The 27,473-nt window shown below is 40.3% G+C and overlaps 1 protein-coding gene across 19 annotated transcripts in view; it reads left to right on the top strand.

Moving 5' to 3' along the window:
* The window catches only part of NEB (nebulin), a 203,217-nt gene that overhangs the window by 16,423 nt on the left and 159,321 nt on the right, over positions 1-27,473 (top strand). For all 19 annotated transcript variants that reach the window (XM_088462027.1, XM_088462026.1, XM_088462030.1 and 16 more), the window contains 17 exons: positions 4,547-4,693; positions 7,276-7,383; positions 8,276-8,380; positions 8,479-8,583; positions 10,533-10,637; positions 11,177-11,281; positions 13,104-13,208; positions 13,311-13,418; positions 14,990-15,106; positions 16,805-16,906; positions 19,892-19,999; positions 20,123-20,227; positions 20,709-20,807; positions 21,270-21,374; positions 23,193-23,300; positions 25,509-25,622; positions 27,222-27,419. In XM_088462027.1, the coding sequence (XP_088318153.1) occupies positions 4,547-4,693; positions 7,276-7,383; positions 8,276-8,380; positions 8,479-8,583; positions 10,533-10,637; positions 11,177-11,281; positions 13,104-13,208; positions 13,311-13,418; positions 14,990-15,106; positions 16,805-16,906; positions 19,892-19,999; positions 20,123-20,227; positions 20,709-20,807; positions 21,270-21,374; positions 23,193-23,300; positions 25,509-25,622; positions 27,222-27,419 (1,944 nt within the window). The remainder of the gene's footprint in view (positions 1-4,546; positions 4,694-7,275; positions 7,384-8,275; positions 8,381-8,478; positions 8,584-10,532; positions 10,638-11,176; positions 11,282-13,103; positions 13,209-13,310; positions 13,419-14,989; positions 15,107-16,804; positions 16,907-19,891; positions 20,000-20,122; positions 20,228-20,708; positions 20,808-21,269; positions 21,375-23,192; positions 23,301-25,508; positions 25,623-27,221; positions 27,420-27,473) is intronic.

Genomic DNA, 27,473 nt, shown 5'->3' with positions numbered 1-27,473 from the left:
ACTAAAATTGGGACGGTTGGGTTATATGCACCAAAATTGGGATAGTTAGGAGATATGCACCAAAATTGGGACGGTTGGGAGATATACACCAAAATTGGGATGGTTGGTAGATATGCACCAAAATTGGGACGGTTAGGAGATATGCACCAAAATTGGGATGCTTGGGAGATATGCACCAACATTGGGATGGTTGGGAGATATGCACCAACATTGGGATGGTTGGGAGATATGCACCAACATTGGGATGGTTGGGAGATATGCACCAAAATTGGGATGGTTGGGAGATATGCACCAAAATTGGGACGGTTAGGAGATATGAACCAAAATTGGGATGGTTGGGAAATATGCACCAAAATTGGGATGGTTAGGAGATATGAACCAAAATTGGCATGGTTGGGAGATATGCACCAAAATTGGGACAGTTGGGAGATATGCACCAAAATTGGGATGGTTGGGAGATATGCACCAAAATTGGGACGGTTGGGAGATATACACCAAAATTGGGATGGTTGATAGATATGCACCAAAATTGGGACAGTTAGGAGATATGCACCAAAATTGGGATGGTTGGGAGATATGCACCAAAATTGGGACGGTTAGGAGATATGCACCAAAATTGGGATGGTTGGGAGATATGCACCAAAATTGGGACAGTTAGGAGATATGCACCAAAATTGGGATGGTTGGGAGATATGCACCAAAATTGGGATGGTTAGGAGATATGCACCAAAATTGGGATGGTTGGGAGATATGCACCAAAATTGGGACGGTTAGGAGATATGCACCAAAATTGGGATGGTTGGGAAATATGCACCAAAATTGGGATGGTTGGGAGATATGCACCAAAATTGGGATGGTTGGGAGATATGCACCAAAATTGGGACGGTTGGGAGATATACACCAAAATTGGGATGTTTGGTAGATATGCACCAAAATTGGGACGGTTAGGAGATATGCACCAAAATTAGGATGGTTGGGAGATATGCACCAAAATTGGGACGGTTAGGAGATATGCACCAAAATTGGGATGGTTGGGAGATATGCACCAAAATTGGGACGGTTAGGAGATATGCACCAAAATTGGGATGTTTGGGAAATATGCACCAAAATTGGGACGGTTGGGAGATATGCACCAAAATTGGGACGGTTAGGAGATATGCACCAACATTGGGACGGTTGGGAGATATGCACCAACATTGGGATGGTTGGGAGATATGCACCAACATTGGGATGGTTGGGAGATATGCACCAACATTGGGATGGTTGGGAGATATGCACCAAAATTGGGATGGTTGGGAGATATGCACCAAAATTGGGACGGTTAGGAGATATGAACCAAAATTGGGATGGTTGGGAAATATGCACCAAAATTGGGATGGTTAGGAGATATGAACCAAAATTGGCATGGTTGGGAGATATGCACCAAAATTGGGACAGTTGGGAGATATGCACCAAAATTGGGATGGTTGGGAGATATGCACCAAAATTGGGACGGTTGGGAGATATACACCAAAATTGGGATGGTTGATAGATATGCACCAAAATTGGGACGGTTAGGAGATATGCACCAAAATTGGGATGGTTGGGAGATATGCACCAAAATTGGGACGGTTAGGAGATATGCACCAAAATTGGGATGGTTGGGAGATATGCACCAAAATTGGGACAGTTAGGAGATATGCACCAAAATTGGGATGGTTGGGAGATATGCACCAAAATTGGGATGGTTAGGAGATATGCACCAAAATTGGGATGGTTGGGAGATATGCACCAAAATTGGGACGGTTAGGAGATATGCACCAAAATTGGGATGGTTGGGAAATATGCACCAAAATTGGGATGGTTGGGAGATATGCACCAAAATTGGGATGGTTGGGAGATATGCACCAAAATTGGGACGGTTGGGAGATATACACCAAAATTGGGATGTTTGGTAGATATGCACCAAAATTGGGACGGTTAGGAGATATGCACCAAAATTAGGATGGTTGGGAGATATGCACCAAAATTGGGACGGTTAGGAGATATGCACCAAAATTGGGATGGTTGGGAGATATGCACCAAAATTGGGACGGTTAGGAGATATGCACCAAAATTGGGATGTTTGGGAAATATGCACCAAAATTGGGACGGTTGGGAGATATGCACCAAAATTGGGACGGTTAGGAGATATGCACCAAAATTGGGACGGTTGGGAGATATGCACCAAAATTGGGACGGTTAGGAGATATGCACCAAAATTAGGATGGTTGGGAGATATGCACCAAAATTGGGACGGTTAGGAGATATGCACCAAAATTGGGATGGTTGGGAGATATGCACCAAAATTGGGACGGTTAGGAGATATGCACCAAAATTGGGATGTTTGGGAAATATGCACCAAAATTGGGACGGTTGGGAGATATGCACCAAAATTGGGACGGTTAGGAGATATGCACCAAAATTGGGACGGTTGGGAGATATGCACCAACATTGGGATGGTTGGGAGATATGCACCAACATTGGGATGGTTGGGAGATATGCACCAACATTGGGATGGTTGGGAGATATGCACCAAAATTGGGATGGTTGGGAGATATGCACCAAAATTGGGACGGTTAGGAGATATGAACCAAAATTGGGATGGTTGGGAAATATGCACCAAAATTGGGATGGTTAGGAGATATGAACCAAAATTGGCATGGTTGGGAGATATGCACCAAAATTGGAACAGTTGGGAGATATGCACCAAAATTGGGATGGTTGGGAGATATGCACCAAAATTGGGACGGTTGGGAGATATACACCAAAATTGGGATGGTTGATAGATATGCACCAAAATTGGGACGGTTAGGAGATATGCACCAAAATTGGGATGGTTGGGAGATATGCACCAAAATTGGGACGGTTAGGAGATATGCACCAAAATTGGGATGGTTGGGAGATATGCACCAAAATTGGGACAGTTAGGAGATATGCACCAAAATTGGGATGGTTGGGAGATATGCACCAAAATTGGGATGGTTAGGAGATATGCACCAAAATTGGGATGGTTGGGAGATATGCACCAAAATTGGGACGGTTAGGAGATATGCACCAAAATTGGGATGGTTGGGAAATATGCACCAAAATTGGGATGGTTGGGAGATATGCACCAAAATTGGGATGGTTGGGAGATATGCACCAAAATTGGGACGGTTGGGAGATATACACCAAAATTGGGATGTTTGGTAGATATGCACCAAAATTGGGACGGTTAGGAGATATGCACCAAAATTAGGATGGTTGGGAGATATGCACCAAAATTGGGACGGTTAGGAGATATGCACCAAAATTGGGATGGTTGGGAGATATGCACCAAAATTGGGACGGTTAGGAGATATGCACCAAAATTGGGATGTTTGGGAAATATGCACCAAAATTGGGACGGTTGGGAGATATGCACCAAAATTGGGACGGTTAGGAGATATGCACCAAAATTGGGACGGTTGAGAGATACGCATTACTTTTGTGCTGGTTAATCTATTCTAATTAGATGACAATGCCTTCTCCATCTAGCTTGAACTTGAATACAAATATAATCAATACATAAGCAATTTTTCATAGTGTTTGTTGTGGAAATATCCTGGCTTCATGAGAAATGCAGAAACATCCAAAATGAAGAATAATTACTGTAACCCTCTTGTTCCTGGAAATGAGACATTGCAATCAGGGGGCTAACTAGGTATTGGGGCGTAACTAGGTATTTTAAGGCCCCATAGCAAGAGTTTGTAAGGGCCCCTATGTACCCCCAATGGTGAAAAATGGATATAACACATGTAACTGTGACAAGGAAGCTGGGCCCCCCTCGGCTCTGGGACCCTTAGCAGCTGCACACCTTGCACCTGTGGTAGTTACGCCCATGATTGCAATCACTACCAGCAGAACAACCCACGCCTGGGATCATTGCTTAGCTGCCATACATGTTAATCAAACCCATGTCCATCATTTCGAGTTTGGCTTACATATTAACGCTGCTTCTCTCCAGGTCATTTGCTTTTTTTCATCATTGCTGCAAATCTCAGATAAACGCTTGCGATACGTGCGTTTCATGCTCATTGGTGCTGCTTAGTATGTAGCTTAGTATGTAGCTTAGTATGTAGCGTTTCATGCTCATTGGTGCTGCTTAGTATGTAGCTTTTCATCACCGCAAATGCCAAGCTTTCTTTTTTACACCTCTGAAAAAGAACAATTGTTGGCTTTGTAAACCTGTTACCTATCACTCATATCAGCTTATGCTTCAAGGCTATGGCTACTTATGCTAAAATTCATGTTAACAACTAGGTCTGATTAGACCCTCCATTCTCAGATGGTAAGTACAGTATGTCGCTGCTCTGTTACTTTTCCTTAACAGTTAAAGTCTGTCTTCGCCTGTCTATGTGTGTGGGCCAGGGGTACGCAATCTGCCGCCATACAAGTTTGCTCTTGTAGACCCAATATTCTCCTTTTTGGGTGTTAATTGCACTAGATGTTAGCAGTAGAACACATTCAGCCATAGAAGATATCTGACTAGTGTGTTATTTTATAGCAAGCACCCAGTGGGCCAAAAGCACCAGAGGCAGACCCTGCTGCTCCGGCTGAAAGGAAGAAGAAAATTCGGAAAAAGGTGGATACGTCAAAGTTTATGACTCCGTATATTGCACACAGCAAGAAAATGCAAGACATGTTCAGTCAGGTATGTGGTGTTTGTTTTATTGGAATGTTTAGAAACCAGTGACTCAATGTTGTGTTTGTTTTTGCACATTTAGGGAGGATATATACTAAGCCTTGGAGAGAAATAAAGTGGAAAGAGATAAAGTACAAACCAATCAGCTCCTAATTGTCACATTACACGCTGTGTTTGAAAAATTACAGTTAGGAGCTGAGGGGTTGGTACTTTGGCGGAGATGTACTAAGCTGCAAAGTGATAAATTGGAAAGTGATAAACAACTAGCCAATTAGCTCCTAACTATCATCTTACATGATGTGTTTGAAAAATAAATGACAGTTAGGAGCTGATTGGTTGGTAGTTTATCACTCTCCAATTTACCACTTTCCAGAGCTTAGTACATCTGCCCCTTTATCTTTCTTCAAGGCTTAGTACATCCACCCCTTAGGGCCGTATTCAATTATTTTCGCACCCGCAGTACTTTTTCGCATGCCGGACTTTTCGCCTACATCGCGTATTTTAGCAGTTGAAACTTATCGTACTCGTCCCCGCAATTCACCGTATTCAATTCCAAAAGACGCGAAAACGCAACCTGGCAAATGTAAAACAGGCGAAAAGTGCTGTCAAAATTGGGGAAATCAGCCTGACCCCCTAAAAGATGCACTAACATTGGGGATCAATGTAAATGCCCCCAATTAGCACTAATAAAGCTATTTGGGGTACTTAAGGTATGTTAATATCTTCTGAGTAGCGTATTTGCACAAGTGGTGAAGAGTAGCATTAAGCAGGGTTTTTTTGTGAAAATAACTAGTCCTGTCAAATTTGGGGTAGTTGAAAATGGGTGCTAGCATGGTTTAAAGTCGCTAAAGTCAAGTTTTAAAAAATGTAAAAAAACGCACCTTCACCAAGCACCTGCAAACAAAAAAACACATCACCCATACTTGCAGACCCCCCCAAAAGTCTATTTCGCTACTTTTTAAGTTTGTATCCCCACTTTGCACTTTTTTGCCCCCCATTTTCAAAGTGCTTTTTTTAGCTTCATCTCTTATGTTTCATTTTTTTGACGCAATTATCCTTTAGGGGCCTGTCCCAAGGGTGCTGAGTAGTTTCTCCACACTTGCACCCCAAAATAGCGATTTTGCACTTTTTTTCAACACCTGTTTATAAGCGAATCTTTCTCGCCTGTTACATTGCATTGCGTTTTTGCGTACGCGAAAAGTGTTTGAAATTGAATACGGAGATAACTTTCCGCCTGGCAAAAAGTCACAATCGGCGATAATTTTTCGCAGATTCCGACTTTTCGTGGCTAATTGATTACGAGCCTTAGATGTAAACGTGATTTCCATAGTGTGCTCATTGAATTGTCTATTTCTTCCTATTTGTGAGGTTGGCCTGCCCCCTAGTGGACAATTGTCTTAATAGTTGAATAAACTGTTTTCTTGTACAGGTTGGTTTGGAGAAAATATTTCAAAATTTGATTGGGTCAATTTATTCACAAATTTAATCATGAAATATTCAAAAAGTTTGTTAGAATTGCATTAAGCTATGTTCCCCCTTTCTCTTGCTTGGGTGTGATGAACATGAATGACTGTAAGGAGCATATTTGCTGGCATTTTGTTCCACTTTGTTCTTTTTGAAATGTGCACTTTTTTTTTAGTCACAGATCTGAGATTATTGTTAATATTAGTGACCTAATTCATAAATGAAATATAAATATTTTGTGTATAATGAATTTAATCTATATCCACCAAGTGAAAAAGAGGTTGTTATAGGACATTTGCTGTAACCCACACAGCAATATTTATTCTAGTGAAAGAGAAGCGTTTATCATTTTTGGGCAACATTGGTACATATGATATCTTAAAAATTAGTACAACACCTACTGCAATATTTACTTAATTGAACAAAGACTTTCTAAAGCCTGAATAAACTGATAGAAGACCATCATTGCTTTGTTCTTAAGTTATCATCCATAGGTTTTTACTGGATTATACTGGTTTCCAATAACTTCTCCCATGCTCCCTTTCCTCGATTTTCAACATTCCTGGTTCTAATTATCTATAATCAGACAAACACAGATCAGTAACATTTTTATATTGACCTAACAATATCCCAATAACAGTGCAAGCTACGTAATAGGTTAGTTCCTGATTGGAATGCGATGCATTGATTAGCCAACCTTGGCGTAACCTACCATTGGGTGATCGTTTCACCTGATGCTTCGATTTCATAATGTGATTTGATGTTTCTCACCACTGGGATACACAGTCCCGCTGGCCACAGACAGCGCTGGGACAAGATGTTTTGGCAGCCAAGACAAGAATTCTAATATGTCCAAACAAGCATGTAATCACTTTTCGACCATCTTACGACCACCATATTAAGAATCCGTGTGACTGCTAGATAAATTGTAGGATAGAATTGGGGAGGACTTTTTATTTCTCTTACACAATAGATAGAGAGAAAATGGATGTATTCAGTTGCCCCAAACTTCCTTGCACCTTAGGCAGAAGCATCTCTGGTACCACCCAACATCCAGACCTGCACTGATTGAATGAGATGCAACAGACCAATTATATAACTTTCTATTTACATCTCATGTGTCTTAGAATAAATATAAAGAGAAGTATGAGAAACATCGGGGAGAGCCGTACGCTATCACTACTGACACCCCAGAACTCAGGCGGATCAAAAAAGCCCAAAACCAGCTCAGTGAGGTAAGCCAAGTGCTTCATATTAACTTTACCCTAATACTCTGAAGCGCTCCCTTCCTTGTATTTAATCTAGGGATGCAACAGAATTCTTTGTATTCCTCTTTCTTTGTTTTACTCTGATACACTCACTATATTTGAGAATGCTAAATACAGAATACATTTTATTAGTTTTCAGAATAGCTCATACTGTATTTGGAGGATTTCCTAAATGCCTTAATTACTTCATTATTCATTTTTTTTGTATCCTTAATAATCAGAGCAGCTTTTAGTTGCATTTGATCAGAGCACATGTTGCATTCATATTTTAAATCAGGAATCGCCACAGAGCAGTAGAACATAATGGGGCTCATGCTAAGTTGGGCGCCTTTGTGCCAAAAATCAAGGTGGTAATTGCCCCGGAAAAAAAAAGTTATTATTTTGCAGCTTGACGTGCAATATAAGGGCAGCAAATGATATAGTCTTACACATGGAAAGGAATGCGGTATACTGTATGTGCCAGGCTGGCACCAGCAGAATATAGTAGTATACGTGCCTGGTTTATGCCAGGAGATGTGGCTGACTGTGTTAGTAGTAAATGTTACAGCTTAATGAAGCATCACATACTGTACATCAGACGGTCTGTCTGTTTCTGGACAGTGTTATTATAGTAAATAAAAAGTCATTTTGACACTGTAAAATACATTTATATACAGACTCAAATACAACATTATAGTGCTAGTAAACTTCGGTTAAACACAAACATTCTTTGGTGTCTTCCCATTTTTAATTAAATGGGAATCTTCTATCTGTAACTCATATCAGCCAATCAATTCAGACCTATTCTCAAAGGTCAAAATTCAACATACGGTAACCTCATTGTAAATTGTGTTTTAATCGGGTTGCTATTCTGACACAGGTGAAGTACCGTATGGAAGGCAATGTTGCTAGAACCAACTGTCATGTTGATGAAAAAGCCAGAGACATTGAACATGCCAAAAAGGTGTCAAACCAAGTGAGCAAGGTAAGTGACCTCCATGTTGGCAGGTAGGTGTCCAATATAATGCAATGTAATGTTTAGCACATGACTGGAATGACCTCTATATATTTTGTTATATACAGGTTCTGTACAAGCAGAATTGGGAGGACACTAAGGAAAAGTACCTGCTACCACCTGACGCACCAGAGCTCGTGCAGGCGGTGAAAAATTCTGCACTATTCAGCAAGGTGAGTGTCATTTTGTACTAACCCATAACTTAATTCTTTACTTTGTGTGTAATGAACAACTGAGTGTGTAACTATATTTTTGTTGAACCACTGTAAATAGCTTCAATTAACTACTAAAGGTATTACTTAAGCTGCATACACACACAACGATTTTGTTACCAACGATTTTCTGAACGATTATCTGTCAGATTATCTGTCAGATTTTTCAAAGTGTAATGAATGATTTTTTTTGAACTACAAACGATTTTTTGCATATTAACTTAATGAAAATCGTTGAGTTGACAAGTCTGACTGAACTACAAACTACAAACGTGAACGCGCATGAACGATAATCGTTCATCGTTTGACTCAGAAAGTGAACGATTTTTTCAAACGATTATTGTTAAACGATATCGTTATACGATAATCGTTCAAAATACTGTTGTGTGTGTATGCAGCTTAAGTCTTGGCAAGATCAATAAGGATACAAGCACTTCTTATGTTATGGTTCTATAACCCCTATAGCATCCCCCAGAGCCTACAGTACCTATCATTCCTATTGATATGATAATCCTGTCACAATTCACATTCTTAGAACTCAGGTTAGTGAGAGTGGGTGAGCCTATGGCCATTGCAGTATGGTAGCACATAACCAGAATTGTGGCCAGATAGCAGGCAGAGAGGTCTAGGTTGCAAGAGAGTAACTACCATAGGAGCAGCTGCTGTGGGGGCGTGTCTTATTTGTCTGGCCTATGTTTCTATGGATCCCACAAATGACTAGTTACGCCCCTGCTAGGCTGCTTATAAAATGTACATACTGTAGGTATTATATTATGTCTAACCTATATATAGCAGAGACAATGAAAGCAAAGCACTATTACTTAATTCCCTTACAAATATTTTATCAGAAGAACTCATTGGCAATAGGCAGCAGAGATAGGACGGAGAGCCCCATAGAGAGGGGCCCATGAGAGAAGAGGGCCCGGGGCACCTTCACCCAAGCAATCACTGCCGCACACTACATTACACATGCATTACAGTCTGCCTGTGAATCAGAAGCTATTGGTGTTGGGATCATTTTCAGGAAGGGCACTTTACAAATGTACCCTCGACCCCCCCTCCCCCCCACCCACCCTTGATGGCCCTCCATATACCAAAACCACGCTATCTATAAAATGACAATCCTTCCCAGGGAATGCTCATTTCTATGTCAGGAGTGTTGGATGACATGTAATAAGTTGAGTTTAATAAACACTTATTATTAAGAACTACATTAGTTTATTTGCATAAGCACTACCTATTCGCCACCTACCCTCTCTCCCAGTTCACCTTCCAGGTGACACTCCACCCTCATAGACTGTAAGCCCACATGGCCAGGACCCTCTTCCCTCATTCTCTCCTCCTAGCACTATCCTTATCGCCAGTACGCCTTTGATCCCCTGTCTCTGCATTCCCCACTGGTGACTGGTCTGCCACCCCGCCACTTATAGGTATAGGCTGATTGAGTGGGATTTTGATTCCTACTCCCCCCTCTGTGCAACCTAACATTGCTCTCTTCTACAAGCCATAGTGAATCTCTACTATCAACTGGAATTCATTCCCCAGGGCAAGTTACTTACCTATCATGAGGCAAAATGACACCTATATACCTGCTGGTGTTTGATGCATTTTTAATGGTAGTAAAACACATCTCAGGTTTGTTAGATATGTATTCAGTAACACTGAGAACATGAGGGACACCTGTACATTATAGGATAGTAATGCACTATAATAGGTAAACATATTTGCAGAATTACATATATAGTGCTTAAATGTTACTTGGATACCCGCAGTCATATACATAATTATTACATATGTATCATTTTGAAAGACAGAAAGGAAAATCTGTTTTGTTGTATTCTTCAAACTATACTTTCATTTATTTAGTGTGAAGTGACTGTATGATACATTTTTACATTTGCTATCTCTAGAAACTGTACACAGCAGACTGGGAAGAAGATAAATCAACCTATTTTCCATATTCTGATAGTCCGGAGCTGAGGAGGGTTGCTAAGGCACAGAAGGCGCTGAGTGATGTATGTATAGCAGGGATACTGTCTAGTAGATTAGATTTCATGACATTCTATTACTATACCACTAGGCAGATATGTGTAATATTGTGCATAGAAAAGAAGGACCAGTTTACCATCACCGGGGAATCTTATCTGGTGGTCTCTATATGGCCTTCTGCAATGTTTTATTACATACATCACTTTATCTTTCTGACTACGTTCTGTTTGTTTGTTTTTAGCCATAAAATAATGTAGCAAACCGTGTGTATTTTCTTTGTCCTTCTATAGGACACATATCAACTCTGTGGCTATAATTGTATCTAAATACACAGAACCCGAGAGTGTTTGTTTATGTAAAATTAAATAAATATTTTTAAAAAATTCTGATTAGAAAATATAAAAGCTTTGATGAAAAACACAGAAGGAAGCCAGGAAGACAGAGCAATGTTTAGTAAAAGTTGAAGTGAAATATGATGGTGAAATAAAAAATGCATCTTATATCACATTCTGTTGTTATTTGCGAATGTTACTAATGACATAAATGACCATTCTGCTCCTTCCAGATTAATTATAAGAAGGGACACGATGAACAGAAGCTTCAGTTCACATCACTGGCCGATCGCCCCGATATTGAGATGGCCAAGAAAGTGACTCAGCAGCTGAGTGATGTAAGCCTGATGTCTTCCCTTTCCTCCTCCTGTTATTTCCATCTATTCTTTTTCTTCACTTCCCACCATGCATACACTCTCTGTCCATGCTCTTCCCATTATAATGGCCATTTATCAAGCCTCACGTGTAATTATTGGGATGGGTACTGGATGCCGGTGCTCGGGAACCTGGTGAACAGAATCCCGACGCCGACATCCCAACAGGGTTAGAGTACCGACACTTGTCGGTCAGTATTCTAACCCTCCCCCTCTCCCTAACCTAAGCCTCAATCCCTGGTGACTGACCCTAACCTCCCCCCTAGTGCCTAAACCTAACCTCCCCCTCCTCGCACCCTAAACCTAACTCTCCCCCCTTAGTGCCTAACCCTCCCCCTAGTGCCTAACCCTAACCCAAACACTAACCCTCCCCCTCTCCCTACCCTAACCCTCCCTCCCCGGTGCCTGACCCTAACCTTCCCCCTAGTGCCTAAACTTAACCTCCCCCTCCCCACATCCTAAACTTAACCCTACCCCATTAGTGCCTAATCCTTCCCTAGTGCCTAACCCTAACCCAAACACTAACCCTCCCCCTCTCCCTACCCTAACCCTAACCCTCCCTCCCCGGTGCCTGACCCTAATCTCCCCCCTAGTGCCTAAACCTAACCTCCCCTCCTCGCACCCTAAACTTATACCTCCCCCATTAGTGCCTAACCTTCCCCCTAGTGCCTAAACTTAACCTCCCCTCCCTGTCCCCTAAATTATACCTCCCCCATTAGTGTCTAACCCTTTCCCTAGTGCCTAACCCTAACCCACACACTAACCCTCTCCTACTTACCTTCAGTATTCCGGCGGTCGAGATTCCGGTAGTCAGGAGATTGTGACAAGTTTCTGGATTCCAGCACCCCAGCATTCTGAGCGCCAGAATCCCCGTGGTCGGGAAATTGACCGCATCCCGTAATTCTTATATCTGTCCTTACAATAACCCATGCTACAAACCTGCAATCCTTAGTCAAGCAAAGAAAACATTTTTTTGGGTGGAGTTTAATAAGTTATACTGTAATAATGAATGATGCTTATCTGACGTCTACCTCAGTTCTCCCCCTATTCCTGTAATAGACTATGAATGCAGCCCTGGCTGTAAATACTCTATGAAGCAGGCAGAAGTGTTATTATTGTCCCTCTTCCACAAGCTTTCTGCTCATCAGCCATTCTCGGGAGAGGGGCATTCAAAACAACAGCGCTCCTAGGGGGAGATGTATCAAACCTTGGAGAGAGATAAAGTACAAACCAATCAGCTCCTAACTACAATTTTGCAGGATATGCTTGAAATAATTATACTTAGAAGCTGATTAGTTTTTATCTCTCTCCACTTTATTGCTTTTCAGGGCTTGATACATCTAGCCGTAGTCTGAAAGAAAGTAATAGATTGCATCACATGAACACTGCATGCAGCAGATGAGATTGGCGGGAGTCCCAGAGAAGTAACATTCCATACTATAGCATGTCTTACATAGCTCTCCTCAACATTCCTTATTCAGCTTTAGGTGGAAGCTTCCTTTAGTCTTACCATCATCATTATACTATCCCTATCATCTCCATATCCATCACCACCATCACTGTGAGTGCCAGCAGGGCAGCCATCGCCACCTCATAAATTTCCTTCACGCCGATCGGCTGTATTTCCCGCCTTTCTCTGTGGTTACCTTTCCTTGGTTTTCTCCCGCTGTTATTTCCTTGTCGCCTCCTCCTCCATTCTTCACTCTATCTTATGTGTCTCCTATTATTACCTACAGTACATTTTCCTTCCCTTACCATGTCCTGATATCTATGTTTCCTGACACAGATAAAATATCGTGAGGATTACCAGAAGAAAGTGAAAGGAAAATGGAGCCAGACTCCATGCTATGAAGTTGCAGTGGCCAGAATGAACGCCGATAATCTGAGCGATGTAAGTGTCTGACCTGACGATACACTGTACACACACACCAGGAGTTTGCACACAGAAATACAGAAAGTGAACACTACATTTTAACTCATCTTCTACCAACAGAGGAAATACCATGAAGACTTTGAGAACATTAAAGACCAAATCAACTTCGTACAAACGGAAACGCCAGAATACCGGATGAACAAGAAGGCCAGACTGAACGCTAGCACGGTACGAGAATGCTAGGAAGTTAAATCAACTATAGTTAGATACATACAGTTAGAATAATGTTTATTCATATGCTGTATTCCTAAACCACTGTACAGTAAAGCCACATACATACTAGACGATAAATTGGATGATAACAATATCGTTATCGTTCATCGCGTTCAATATTGTCCAGTGTATATGCATGATATCGTTAACGATGCCTGGCCCCGCGGATCGTTAACGATGTCTTTCATCGCCCGTACTTACAGGGCAACCTGACGATATCGTCAGGTTGTGCAAGTTTGGGGATGAGGGAGGGTGCAGTCACTGAACGTTATTGTTAATGATATCTTACAGTGTGTATGCTCAATGTCGGGAACGACATTGAGCCTGGCAGTGCAGGAGATACACTTAATTATATCGCTCATGGAGCATATCGTTAAGTGTGTATGAGCCTTAAGTGTTTCATAGTTTACTTAACCTCATTGTCTCTAGGTGGCATTGTTCAGTTGCTAATAAAGTAAAAAAAAAGAAAAAGAAGACAGTAAACCAAGAGTTGACAGTTGACCTATGCTGGGCATACATTATACAATTATCTGTACTGTGTATTTACGCGACTATTCGCAAAATACAAAATATTGATCGGTCAGACATGCTGAATCGTCCAGCATGTTGCCTGATGCAATATTTTGTAGTTGCAAGTTGACCGCATCGGGCAGTATATGCGCTGGCGTGACCTACCGACAGACATTTCCCCTGTTCCTTCACAGGGGAGGAATAGGGAAATGTCTCCACCCCAGGGGGCTCTATTCATTATGTTAATTTTCGGGGTCCGGATAATTAACATACTAATTTGACAAGAGCACTGGAGCAATTCATCATTGCTTCGGTGCAGAGACAGATGAAAATCATCTGTCTCCCCGAAGAGCTTCACTGCTCCTTCCGCAGCAGTGACACTAGTGCCCCCACGTGACCTGCAAGTCATGCATGCGCTCAAAAGCACCGGCAACCGGCGGAAGGAGCCGGATAGGGGCAGAGGGATCTGAAAGGATCCCTCTTTGCAACCCGGGACTACTTTCCATAGGGGAAGGAGCGGGTTGCTGGAGAAAACTCCATCTGAAGATGGTGAATGCTCCCGCAGTGAAAATATTGTATTTTCGGAGCTTGATGAATTCTGTCCCCATACTAGTGTAATTTGAATAATATACCAAAAAAGGAGAAGTGCAAATTACAGATATAATTATTTGGACTCAAGCATTTGGCCAGGGCCAATGAGGAGGAATTTACATGAAGTCAAGTTGATCCATTCTTGTACTCCAATTCTAAAGATGAGAAATGAGTGCAACCGATTCTATATGTAAATAATGTGATAGTAACTCGCAAGGAAGTCATTGAAAAGGTGAATAAAGTTCTCAACAAACACTTTTAAAAAAAGGACTTGGGAGATGTGATGCAGAGAGAGGAAGCTGGTAGATTAAGTTGTCTTTTTCCTTGCAATGAATCTATTGCCATTCAATGTATTGGAATGGTGAAAAGACAAGCGTTAACAGATCCATTTGCTATAGAAACAGTAACATTTGCATTGTTTCCAGGTGCAGTACAAAGCAGATTACGAGAAGTCCAAGGGGCCCACAGCTTACCACACTCTTCCTGCCACAGAAAATCCATTGCTGCGACAACTCAGAAAAGCTGGAAAGGCCCTAAGTGATGTATGTTCTAAGCATGCAGTGTTCACACCTTGGGATTGTTACTATTATTGATTTATTTTTATAATATTGATCGTATCATAATATTGAGTTGCTCTTTAAGTATCTGAGGAATCACTGTTTTCTGCCAGAATTGATAAAATTACTATGCAACAGGTTCTTTTTTTACAATTACAGTACATATAAAGGGGTAAGATTAAAGCGCAACGGAATTTGCTAAAGTGCAACGGAATTTGCTAAAGTGCAACGGAATTTGCTGCGCTATATAAGAAACTGTAAATAAATAAATAAATTATAGTATATGAGGGAGTGCGATTACATATAGTATATAAATGGATATGATTACATATAGTATATTAGGGAGTGCAATTACATATACTATATAATTGGGTATATATGGGAGTGTGATTACATATAGTATATAAATGTGTAATTACTTATAGTATATAAGGGTGTGTGATTACATGTAGTATATAAAGGGGTATGATTACATATAGTATATGAGGGTGTGTTATTACATATAGTATATAAGAGTATGATTACACATAGTATATGAGGGAGTGCAGTTACATATAGTATATAAATGGGTATGATTACATACAGTATATGAGGGAGAGTGATTACATATAGTATATAAAGGTGTAATTACTTATAGTATATGAGAGAATGTGATTATGTATACTTTATAAGGGTGTATGATTACATATAGTATATAAGGGTGTAATTACATATAGTATATAAATGGGTATGATGATTACATATAGTGTATGAGGGTGTGTGATTACATATACTGTAGTATATAAGGGTATGATTACACATAGTATATGAGGGAGTGCAATTACATATAGTATATAAATGGATATATATTGGAGTGTGATTACATATAGTAAATAATGTTGTAATTACTTATAGTATATGAAGGAGTGCAATTACATATAGTATATAAATGGGTATATATGGGAGTGTGATTACATATAGTATATAAAGGTGTAATTACTTATAGTATATGAGGGAGTGCAATTACTTATAGTAAGGGGTATGATTACATATAGTATATAAGGGTATGATTATACATAGTATGTGAGGAAGTGCGATTACATATAGTATATAAAGGTGTAATTACTTATAGTATATGAGGGAGTGCGATTACATATAGTATGTAAATGGGTATGAATGCATATAGTATATGAGGGAGTGCGATTAGATATAGTATATAAATGGGTATGATTACATACAATATATGAGGGAGTGTGATTACATATAGTATATAGAGGTGTAATTACTTATAGTATATGAGGGAGTGCGATTACGTATAGTAAGGGGTATGATTACATATAGTATATGAGGGAATGTGATTACATATAGTATATAAGGGTATGATTACACATAGTATATGAGGAAGTGTGATTACATATAGTATATAAATGGGTATGATTACATATAGTATATAAAGGGGTATGGTTACATGTAGCATATGAGGGGGTAAGATTACATATTGTATATTAGTGTATAGTATAGTATATACTATAAACACTATAGTATTAGTGTATAAATAGACCTCCAACCCTTGTGACTAGTGCTTATGTTGTAATGTACAGTATAGTTTGGTGTGCATAACCAATGCTATTTTTATGATTTGCAGTATTTCTAGGCATAATTTCAATCCATAATATTAATAATACTTTCATTTTTCCCTTCTAGATATTGTACAAGGAATCGTATGAAAAAGCCAGAGGAACCAGTATTAATTACTGTGATACCCCCAAATTTCACACTGATCATGTCCTAAAGAACTTCACAGATGTGAGTGTCTTGTGCTGTCTCTGATGGATCATAGAGAATATTTAATAAATATGCAAAAATGCTCCTTTTGCCGTGCAGTCACCGATTGTTTCTGGTTCTGCGCATATGTGCCCAGTGTTATGCAAAGCGCATAGACTTTGCACATATAAATGGCGCCACCTGTGTGTTTTTCTTGCATCTTCTGACCTGTAGAACTGGGTGGAATACAAGTGATCATTGGTGAATGTGAACTAAGGGCCTGATTTAGAGATTTACGCTATGGCAATATTTATGCAGATTGAGCGATCGGTCTGCGATTACGCTCGCACAAAGGATTCACTCGCAAAGTGAGTGACAGGTAGTCAGCATTTGGGGGAGGTAACGGGGGTGGATAATGAATCGCAGGCGTGTCTGACCGTCTAAATGCCGTTTTATGGGCGTGCATAAATTAGCTATTGCCATCTCCTTCGCAGCATGAGAGCTCTCAGCGTGTGAGGAGAGCCGCAGTGTTTGAGTTAGGTCAGACTTCATACAGAAGCCGCGTGGTTGCCCGATCTGCATCAATGTTCTCGATGTTTCTGCTGATGTGCGTCATCGGACAGATATGAGAAAACAGCAGTGGGTGTCCCTATGCGCGGTTGCGAATGCATTAGAGTAAATCTCTGAATCAGCCCTAAGTGCATGAATATGTAAAAACAAAATCAACATTCAAGGAGGGCAGGGTACTCTAGAGCTGTTCCCTAGGGAGGAACCACAGAGCTGTTTTTACACAGGACTCTTAGCGGTAAATTTACTAAGATTCGAGATGTTCCCGATTTGCAATGAGATTCATCTCGCTCCAGATCACCTAAACTCGGGTGATTTAATCACTTTTTATCTCTCAAATTTACCAACAGGCGATTTGAGGCTAAACAAGTTTGGCGATGATGATGTAGGTCGAGTTTCTTGGGTGATTTTAAAGCAAGCTTGAGTTATCTCCCCCAAGATTGCAGTGATTTCTCTCTGCACAACTCTCCCTAGCAAGCAGCCTGCACATATCAGTAAGATATGAGTAAGCTGCTTGTGTTGTACCTGTAAAAAACTGGTTAATTGTAAAAAAAAAAAAAAAATTACGTAGAGTCCCCCTCCCAAAGCACGTGGGTCCCAGCCAATGAGCGGCCGCTAAATGTACAGTGACCGCTGATTGGCCAGCGGCCTGGGAGAAATTACAGATGATCACGATCATCTGTCATTTCGCGTAGTGTAAGTATATGTAACAGCATATACTTACACAACTTCGGCTTGGTTTCGGGTAAGCCATTTTTTTATTTTAACAAGAGCCTGGATGCTACGGAGAGCAGCGCCAGGATGTCGGTGAGTATACGATCTTTTTTGCAGGGCCATGCACACGTATTCTACTTGGAGAAGAGGACTGAGACGTCTCTTAGAAGGTAAGTATGTGTGATTGATGTATGTGTGTAATAAATCTTTACTAACTATGGTGTGTGTGTCATGTCTTTATTTAACTATTTATTTTACAGTGGGGGTGGCCGCCTGCTGGCACTTATAGTTCCACAGGTGCCAAAGGGCAGGCATGCTGGCACCTGTAATTCCATGGTAAAATACAATAGTTTCCATCTATTTTACACTTTATTACTCCCGTACCCACAGCTCATGGGTGTGGGGAAGAGCCCCGGGCTTCAGACCAAGTTTGAGGTTTCGGGAGAGGGGGGGACCCCTTTTTTGGGGGGTCCCTTCCTCCCCTGAGATCCTCGGCTTGGCCTGAGCAGCTTGGGGTGATAATGCTTTGGCCCTGGAGACCCGGTAGTAGGGTCTCTGGGCTGTGGCATTACACCCCGGTCGTTTTGGGACTGGTGCTGGTTTTAAATATAGGGGGACCCATATGTAATTTTTCCCCCCTATATTTAAAACTAGGCCCTGCAGCCTGGTGCTGGTACCTAAATTACGGTAGAACCCTAGTCGTTTTGTTCATTTTAGGTACCAGTACAGACTGACAAGTCCGGGGCTGGTTAGGCTTTTGGGGGGAATCTCACGTCATTTTTAAAAAAAATTAATTTAACCCGTTTTTCACTAATTAAAGGCAGAAATATACACAAAACACAATGATTTGTTTATGTTTCAGGCTAACTCACAGCTCAGGAGGTGGAGAGTTAGAAAAGTGATTAGGGCAGAGAGTTTGCTGTCATCTCACCCGAGCTTGACATCCTGATTCTTGGTAAATTTGAGAGATGCATATTTTAAGTGAAAAGTACTTCCGATATGCCCGATGGTGAGTTGATTCGAGTTAGCTATCTCCCCCGAGTTTTACGAGTGAGAAGAGAGAAATCTCTCTCTATCTCACCAAACTTTACCTTTAGTAAATTTGCAAGATGAAAATCAACCCTTAAATCAACCGAGATTGAAATCTCGATCAATCTCGATTCTTAGTAAATTTACCACTTAGACCTTTGAGGTAGCAGATATGAGGCATTGTCCTTTACATTCAATAGGGTGCTTTCTGCACCTTCCATATTGGCTTTATTTGGGAAAACACATTTCTAAGCTCACTTTGGCCAATGTTATAAAAACATTCAAGCACACAAAATGATAGACGGTGGTGGTCCTATAGAGTAAGTGCGATGGACCTTAAATAGATGTTTTGCTCTTTCCACCAATCACAGTCAGACACATTCTTCCCCAAAATAGGTACTTGGGACATTCCTAGAACCAGAACATGGCCGTGTACCTAAGTATGCTCCAGGCAGATATTAGATGCATTTACACAAACAAAAATGCTTTGTGCCACTCATTACTTGCAGTTTCAGAGACTATCATTGCACATTTTTGGTGGCCGTTTAGTAGAACGTTTCCATAAGAATGTATTCACAACTGATGAAGTGTTACTGGTACCCTCTGTAGGATTTTAATTTGTTTCAATCTGAGATAACCGCAGCTGTAGCACCAGGCAATGTCCTGCATATTTTATACCATTATCATGCAGTTTAATTCAACTTCTATGTATTCCAGCTTAAATACAAAGATCACTATCAGAGGAATGTTCAGGGACATTACATTGGCAGCTATGAGGATCCTTATATGCTGCACTGCGCTAAAATTTCCGGTCTAAGAAGCGATGTAAGTATAACAAATATATATATATATATATACATATATATATGTATATATATATATATATATATATGCTTAAATAAATAAATTAATAAACACTGAAAATCACCATTATTTTTTTCATATCAGAAAAATTACAAAGCTGACTATGAAGAGGAGAAAACCAACTTTTACTTCCCCCAAACTTTAACTCAGGAATACGAGGCTAACAAGAAGCTAGATCAATGTAAAGATGTAAGTAACCCAAATAATGCAGAGTTAATGTAAATACTGTAAACTGTATATAGAGTCGAAGGCTGGGATGCCAGGAGTTGGACATTAAAGGAGCATTGTTGCCAGGAATTGGCCATTAAAGGAGCATCATTCAATATGGCAATTTTGGATGACATTGGGAAGTTCATTTCTTGAGTTGATCAAGTCCATTGGAAGATGAACACAGAAGATGACCACTATCCACCTTTATGTGTTCATCTTCCAATGGGCTTGACCTAGCCGCTCAACTCAAGTAATGTTCCACCAATTGCATTGACTGCAATATCACACAGCGTGACCATCTCAAGGGACAAAGAGCTACAGTTTAAGTTTATGGTCCTTTGGAGAACACCAGAGGCCCACTTGACCTGTGATAAAAATTCCTCTATAGGGTAGAGGTATTACTGTTCAGCTTTCTCTAATACAAATAAAACAAATAAATGACTTCCCTATTTTATTTCAGTATGTCTACAAAAAACACCCAGGAACCAATAAATTCACTCAAGTGACTGATTCCCCAGAAATGGTCCAAGCGCAAGTGAATTCCAAGCAGCTCAGTGACGTAAGTAATTAGTGTGAATGTGTTTTTATTATATTACAGAACACTCAGCCTAATAACCAGAATGTGCCCATATTAGAGCACCAGACAATGTTTTTTGCTACAGCCCCCACATGCCTCCCAGAGACTAGCGGTCTTGTATAATGCAAAGCAGAAAACTATTCTAATCTGATGCATGAAAAATATAATTGAAATGAGGATAGTCTTTTACCATAAGTTACAATATATGGTATTATAGTTGTCATAGAGACACGGTTGTCATGTTTTGATCCATCAATATACAAAATATCACGAAGAGTTGGATGTAACTAAATTTCTTAAAATACTTAAGAAATAATTGTAGATATACTTTCACTGAAGGCATCCTGTGTCTGACTACGTGTATAGCATCATGTGTCCGGCTACATGTGTAGCCATCATACAGTAATTACAGTGTTATAATATTAATGTTTTTATTCTTTCCAGCTGAATTATAAAGCAAAGCATGAAAATGACAAATTCAAGTGTTCTATTCCAGCAGATTCTCCCTTCATCCTCCAGTCCAGACTTAACGCATACAACCTCAGTGATGTAAGTTTCCATGTTCCTGTTATATAAGATGCCATAAAAGTGAGCCGTGACCTAATTCGGATAGTGACCAAAGGACAAATCCTATGACAGACAATTTAAAAATTCTATGTTTGTAAATGTATCCATGAGCTAATCACCGCCTGATTAGTTGTTACAGCAGTGCTAATCACTCTGGAGCCCTGGGTTCATTCCACAGTTACATGTGTGGAGTTTACCTGGATTTACTTATGTTGTCCAGTCTCTGAAATGTTGTTCTGCCCTCTAAAGAACTGGGGTCTATCTATCAGACTGCTCGTATACTCACTGCAATGACTAAGCTCGTATGCTCACTGCAATGACTAAGCGTATGCTTCAGTCAGCTTATCAACTCCTGCATGCTCACTGGAACTGGAAAGCATAATTTGAGATTCAAGATCAGAATTCAATAAAAAAAAAAAAGTTTGTTTTTGAAAAAAAGAGTAAAAAATAGAAGAAAAAGAAATTAATAAAAAAATAAACCAAAAACTGTTTATTTTAATATTATGGAGTAGTTTGCTGTGGGTGCCGCTATCCATGATAAATATATAGTCATCACCACCAGTGCTATTTTATACAATCACTGGTGTTTTAGATACATGTTTTTTGTTTTATTATTTATTATGTTTATTTTTTATTTCTATCTATTGTAGGTTGTGAATAAATTTGTTTTTATATTTAGAGGAGCCTTGATCATTGATTCATTTCAAACAAGCGATATATGAGATATTATATTTTATAGCGCAGTCCTAATTTGTAGTTTGTTGTGGGTGACTTTATTGAGACCAGGTGGTACTGGCCTATTTGGACTAGCAGCTTGAATTGTTTTATTTACGCACCTGTTTTATTAGCGCAAGGAGCTAGTTGTTGTTTTTGCACCAACTAGATTTCAGTTTTCTCACCAGTAGGGGTGCCTTGATGGATAGGCAGAAGCCCAAAATCCTAGGAAAACTCTAGCTTTTACAGGATATAGGATTTGGCGTGGTGTAAGCCTGCAGTGTTGGATGACTGGAGTAGGCAGAGGCATACCACTACTGGCCAGTTGGGGTGTCTTCTGCGGCCTTGCCGGGTCACACATATGCACTGCACTGGAAACCTGGTCTTGGTCTTCCAGTGCAGATTCAATCTAAAATAAAATAAAAACAAATTAATTTTTTTTAAGCTTACTAAATAGACCCCTAATATACAATTAATTTCTAATTACTAAAGTAATGCAATAGCATTTATTTTAAGCTTCTATTATAAAAATATGCTGTCCCAATGCCTCTTCTCTTTGCTGTTTCTTACATTATGAAAATGATGACTATTCACATTCCTGAATCCAAATCAAGATATGCACACAACATGGGTGTAGGATAAGGTGGTATTTGGCATTTTAAAGCTTCAAAAATGCTTCAGTAATCCATGAAATATATCTCACAGCTGACACTCACCAACATGAGTAATAGGTATTAAATATGTGAGGTGGATATCAGGGCCGTAGCTAGGGTAGTGCGGCCAGTGCCACCGCACAGGGCACCACAGGTCTGGGGGCGCCGTTTGGGCCTGTAAAATTTCTGTTTATTATCATTCTCACTTGTAGCTTCCTCTAATTTCATCCCCAGCAGCTCCTAGCCATCCCTGGTGCTTCCCCATGAGGCCATTCCCCTTTTTTGGGTGCATTATGTCCCTTTGAAAAATGAGGGGGGCGCCAATGCTCTTTCTGGCACAGGGCACCAAAAAGTCTAGTTATGGCTCTGGTGGATATGATATATGTATACTGTATATAAAGATTTAAAGATCAACGTTTACTTTTTTTTACAGAAATGGTACAAGTATGACTGGGATAGATGCAAAGCAAAGAAGTTTGACATTAAAATTGACGCAATTCCATTGGTTGCAGCAAAAGCGAATAGGAAGAAAGCAAGCGATGTAAGTACCAGCTCATCTCTTTTGAAGGAGCCCTTATATTTTGTGTGCTTTCTGTTTTTGCTTTCAATAAATGTTGACATTTATCTAAATGTACAATAAAATGCAGACCTGTATCTGACAAGGACAAAAAAAGAGATCTGCACCTAATGCAATGACAATTGTGTACGGAAAAACAGCTTATTCTGTTGTAGATTATCTGTAAGATGTATATTGCATTGGAAATTAGTATACTGTAAAAGGAAGAGGTGTTATTGTAGGGGCAAGGGTATGATTTTGGAGTTATGAGGGCAGCCTGCCAACTATTACAGAGGCAGACACTCCTACTGCCACATTTCATTTCTATTAAATGCCCTTAGATGTACAGACAATTAATTACTCTGGTATAGTTTAGAAACACCATTGTATATATATGTATATGGTATATGTACAGTATATATAACTATATGGTTCCAGGTAATAGACTCTGTGCTGATGCGCATTGTATGGGTGATTTTTCTTGACTTGGTGGCACTTCAGGCACCTGTAAACCGCCCACATAGTCTTGTGACTCCACTCCCCCCCCCACTTGCTCTACCAGTAGGTGTCCCCCAAGGTTCTGTTCTTGGACCTCTTCTATTCTCCCTTCACACATTCTCCTTAGATGAGCTCATCAACTCTTTTGGCCCCCAATATCATCTCTATGCTGAGGACACTCAGATGTACAGATCCTCCCCTCACCTTTCCCCCTTTCTCCTCACTCAAATACCCAACTGTCTTTCTGCCATTTCCTTCTGGATGTCTCAGTGCTTTCTTCAATTTAACATGTCTAGACTGAGCTGATAATCTTCCCACGCTGCTGAATAACCTCACCTCAAAACTTTTCAGCACAACCATCTCGTCTAACCCAAAAGTGTGTTGTCTAGGAGATATTCTTGACTTCTCCCTCTCCGTGAAACCACACATTTTGTCCCTCTCGCAGACCTGGCATTTCAATCTCCGAAATACCTCAAAGACTAGACCCTTTCTGACTCTGGAAGCAACTAAGACCCTCATTCACTCACTGATCATCTCCCAACTGGACTACCGTTACCTCCTCTTATCTGGCCTCCACGAATCCCACCTCTCTTCACTCCAAGCTATCCTCAATGCTGCTGCTGGCGCATCTTCCTCTCCAAACGTTCTACATCTGCCTCCCCTCTCCTGAAAGCTCTATACTGGCTGCCCCCCCTTCAGAACCCAATTCAAACTCACACTCACTTAAAAAGCTCTCACCCAATTCTCTCCTATTTACATCTGTGACCGTATCTCCCGTCACAATCCAGCTCACCCACTTTGTTGTACAAATGAGTGCCGTCTCTCCTCTGAATTGATTGCTTCCTCCCACTCCTGTCTCCAAGACTTTACCCGTGCTGCTCCCTACCTCTGGAATTCTCTCCCTTTCAGACTCTCCAGACTCCACCTCTCTGCAAAACTTTAAACTGACTGTCAAGACCCATTACTTTATCAAAGCCTTCCAGATACCATCCTAACCCAATGCTCTATGCTTCTTGATCACTGTCCCTCCCCTGTGTGTCACCCCTGTATGTCTGCCCCCCCCTTTAGACTGTAAGTTCTCACGAGCAGGGCCCTCTTCCCTCATGTGCTTTTCCTTCCCTCACTTATATAATCATCTCCTCCCCACTGCCTACAACAGCGCCTATCCCTTGTGTTTTGCCGTCATGCTGCTCACTTGGATATTATGACAATGTCCGTGTCCTGAAATATTCTGTACTGTAAATCTAAATCTACCTCTGTTTATGTACTTTGTAAGGCTCTGCGGAGCCCTTGGGCGGCATATAAATAAAGGATGATAATAATAATAGTAATACTCACCAGTGTGAATTGGTATATAAAATCAGTTTTGGTTTATTACATTTCTTCACAAAATATAATGAGAAATTACTTATCTTGTATATTTTTTTTATTACAGTTTTTATCATTTTGTTGATATACATATATACTTCTTTTATTAAGTAATAAATAATAATTTTAACTTTGGGGAACAATATCTGAGTAATTTAAGTACTGCACATTTCTCTTATCATAAAGACCGTGATAGTGACAGATTAATAGGCACTGTACATAGCAGCAGCCGGAGCAATCACATTTTACCTTATTGTTGTATCTTTAGTGCATAGGAGTTATTGACATTTGTTGGCATCTTTTATAATGTGCTTCCGTTATTCACAGGTGCAATACAAGAAAGATTATGAATTGAACCGAGGGAAGATGATTGGAGCTCTCAGTATCCAAGATGACCCCAAGATGCTACACTCTGTGAAAGTGGCTCATAACCAGAGTGATGTATGTCTGTGATCTCTAATATTGTTCATTTAGTTTAAATAAGATTACCATGCCCACCCTAAGGTGATAGCTTATTTAGTCTATACTGGCGGCGGGCAATCTGTGAAGCAATTCTTGTGAAACTTGTCTCAGGAGGATGTTGGCACTAGTACATTCACAACGACGGAGAGTCACATAATATGTATCCCTGCTTTATGCTATGTAATGGAGGGGCGCAGACTGGAGGGGGTGTTTCAAAAACGTGTTCCAAATTGCAAATTACTGTGCAAATTACTGTGGAGTAGTGCCCCTTTTGGTGTCCCATTTTGTCTCAGGAGAACCAGCTTCACCTTCCCTTGTAGGTTGCTGAATATGATACGACAAGTGTATTTGTAACAGTGGCAGTTGTGCTCAAATATATTTATTATGTGGGCTGAAACTCTATTTTTAAAGCCCTATGTCTTTAAAAAGAACTACTCGCCCCTAAGAAGGAGGCCGGGGGAGGAAGCGCTAACCTTACCAGTTAGCACACAAATCCTAAAATACCACAGTCATAAAAATGGAATGTTCAGCAACATAAATCTAAATTGTAGCTGCTGAGGGATGTGTTTAAAATTAAACAAAAGAACAAGTCAGCAAACAAGATGCTACAGAGTACCTTGGGTGTTATGTATAGTGTATAGTACATAGTAAAATTGGGTGCACCCATCTGAACAACTGGTTTGACCTATAAACATACTTACTCATATTTTGTTTCACCCACCCGAGAGGTTATGTAGTCAAAAGGTCGACAATGACAATGTCGACATCCATAATGTCGACACCACTATGTAGAAAGTTATGATGTTGACAGTGTTAAATGTCAACATGTTGACATTCTGAGAATGTCGACATTAGGAAGAGTCTGCTGGCGGGAGGGTTAGGGTTAGGCTGTGGGGGGAGGTTAGGGTTAGACTGCGGAGATGAAGGTTAGGCACTAGTGGGAGGGTTAGGGATAGTGGGAGGGTTAGGATCAGGGATTAGGGTTAAGGGAGAAATACTGACCTGAATGCCAGAGGATCGGAGGTCTGACCAGGAAGTCACAGTCACATGACCGCCGGGATCATGTGTACTATTCATAAATCATGTGTACATGTGTGTAATATTCTGAAAGTGTATGCACATGGGTATAATATTGAAAAAGTGTACGTGCGTAATATTCATATAGTATGTGAATATGATACGACAAGTGTATTTGTAACAGTGGCAGTTGTGCTCAAATATATTTATTATGTGGGCTGTTACATGCATGTTACACAGTGTCATGCACATGTGTGTAACATGCATAAAGTATATGCACATGGGTGCAATATGCATAAATGGGCAATGTTAAATGCATATGTGTTAAAAAATAAGCTCTAAAATAGCACATTTACTGAATGAAGCTGCACAAGTAGGTGAACTGCTTTACACATTGATTATGCCAGTTATTTTGCTTTGTAAATAGAAATTATGTTCGTCTCATGTACAGTATGGAAAACTTATTTGACATCTCTACAAGACCTATGATACAATCATGTACTTCAGTATAGATTGCTGACAGTATAATTTGTTAATGGATTTGTTTCTTGTTTATTCTAGATCGAATACAAAAAGGACTATGAAAAAATAAAGACCAAATACTCTGCCCCTCTGGATATGATACCAGTCCAGTTGGCTAAGAAGGCCCAAGCTATTGCCAGCAACCTTGACTATAAGCACCTCATTCATCGTTACTTCTACCCCCCTGACAGCATCAGTGTGTCCTCAGCCAAGAAAGCCTATACCATACAGAGTGATGTAAGTGTCTTCATGGTGGTACATTATTACAAATGGAAGACAAACTTCATGTAT

Source organism: Taudactylus pleione, unplaced genomic scaffold, assembly GCF_031769625.1.
Source record: "Taudactylus pleione unplaced genomic scaffold, aTauple2 ptg001137l, whole genome shotgun sequence".
Taxonomy (NCBI): domain Eukaryota; kingdom Metazoa; phylum Chordata; class Amphibia; order Anura; family Myobatrachidae; genus Taudactylus; species Taudactylus pleione.
This window is presented reverse-complemented; position numbering and strand designations above follow the sequence as displayed.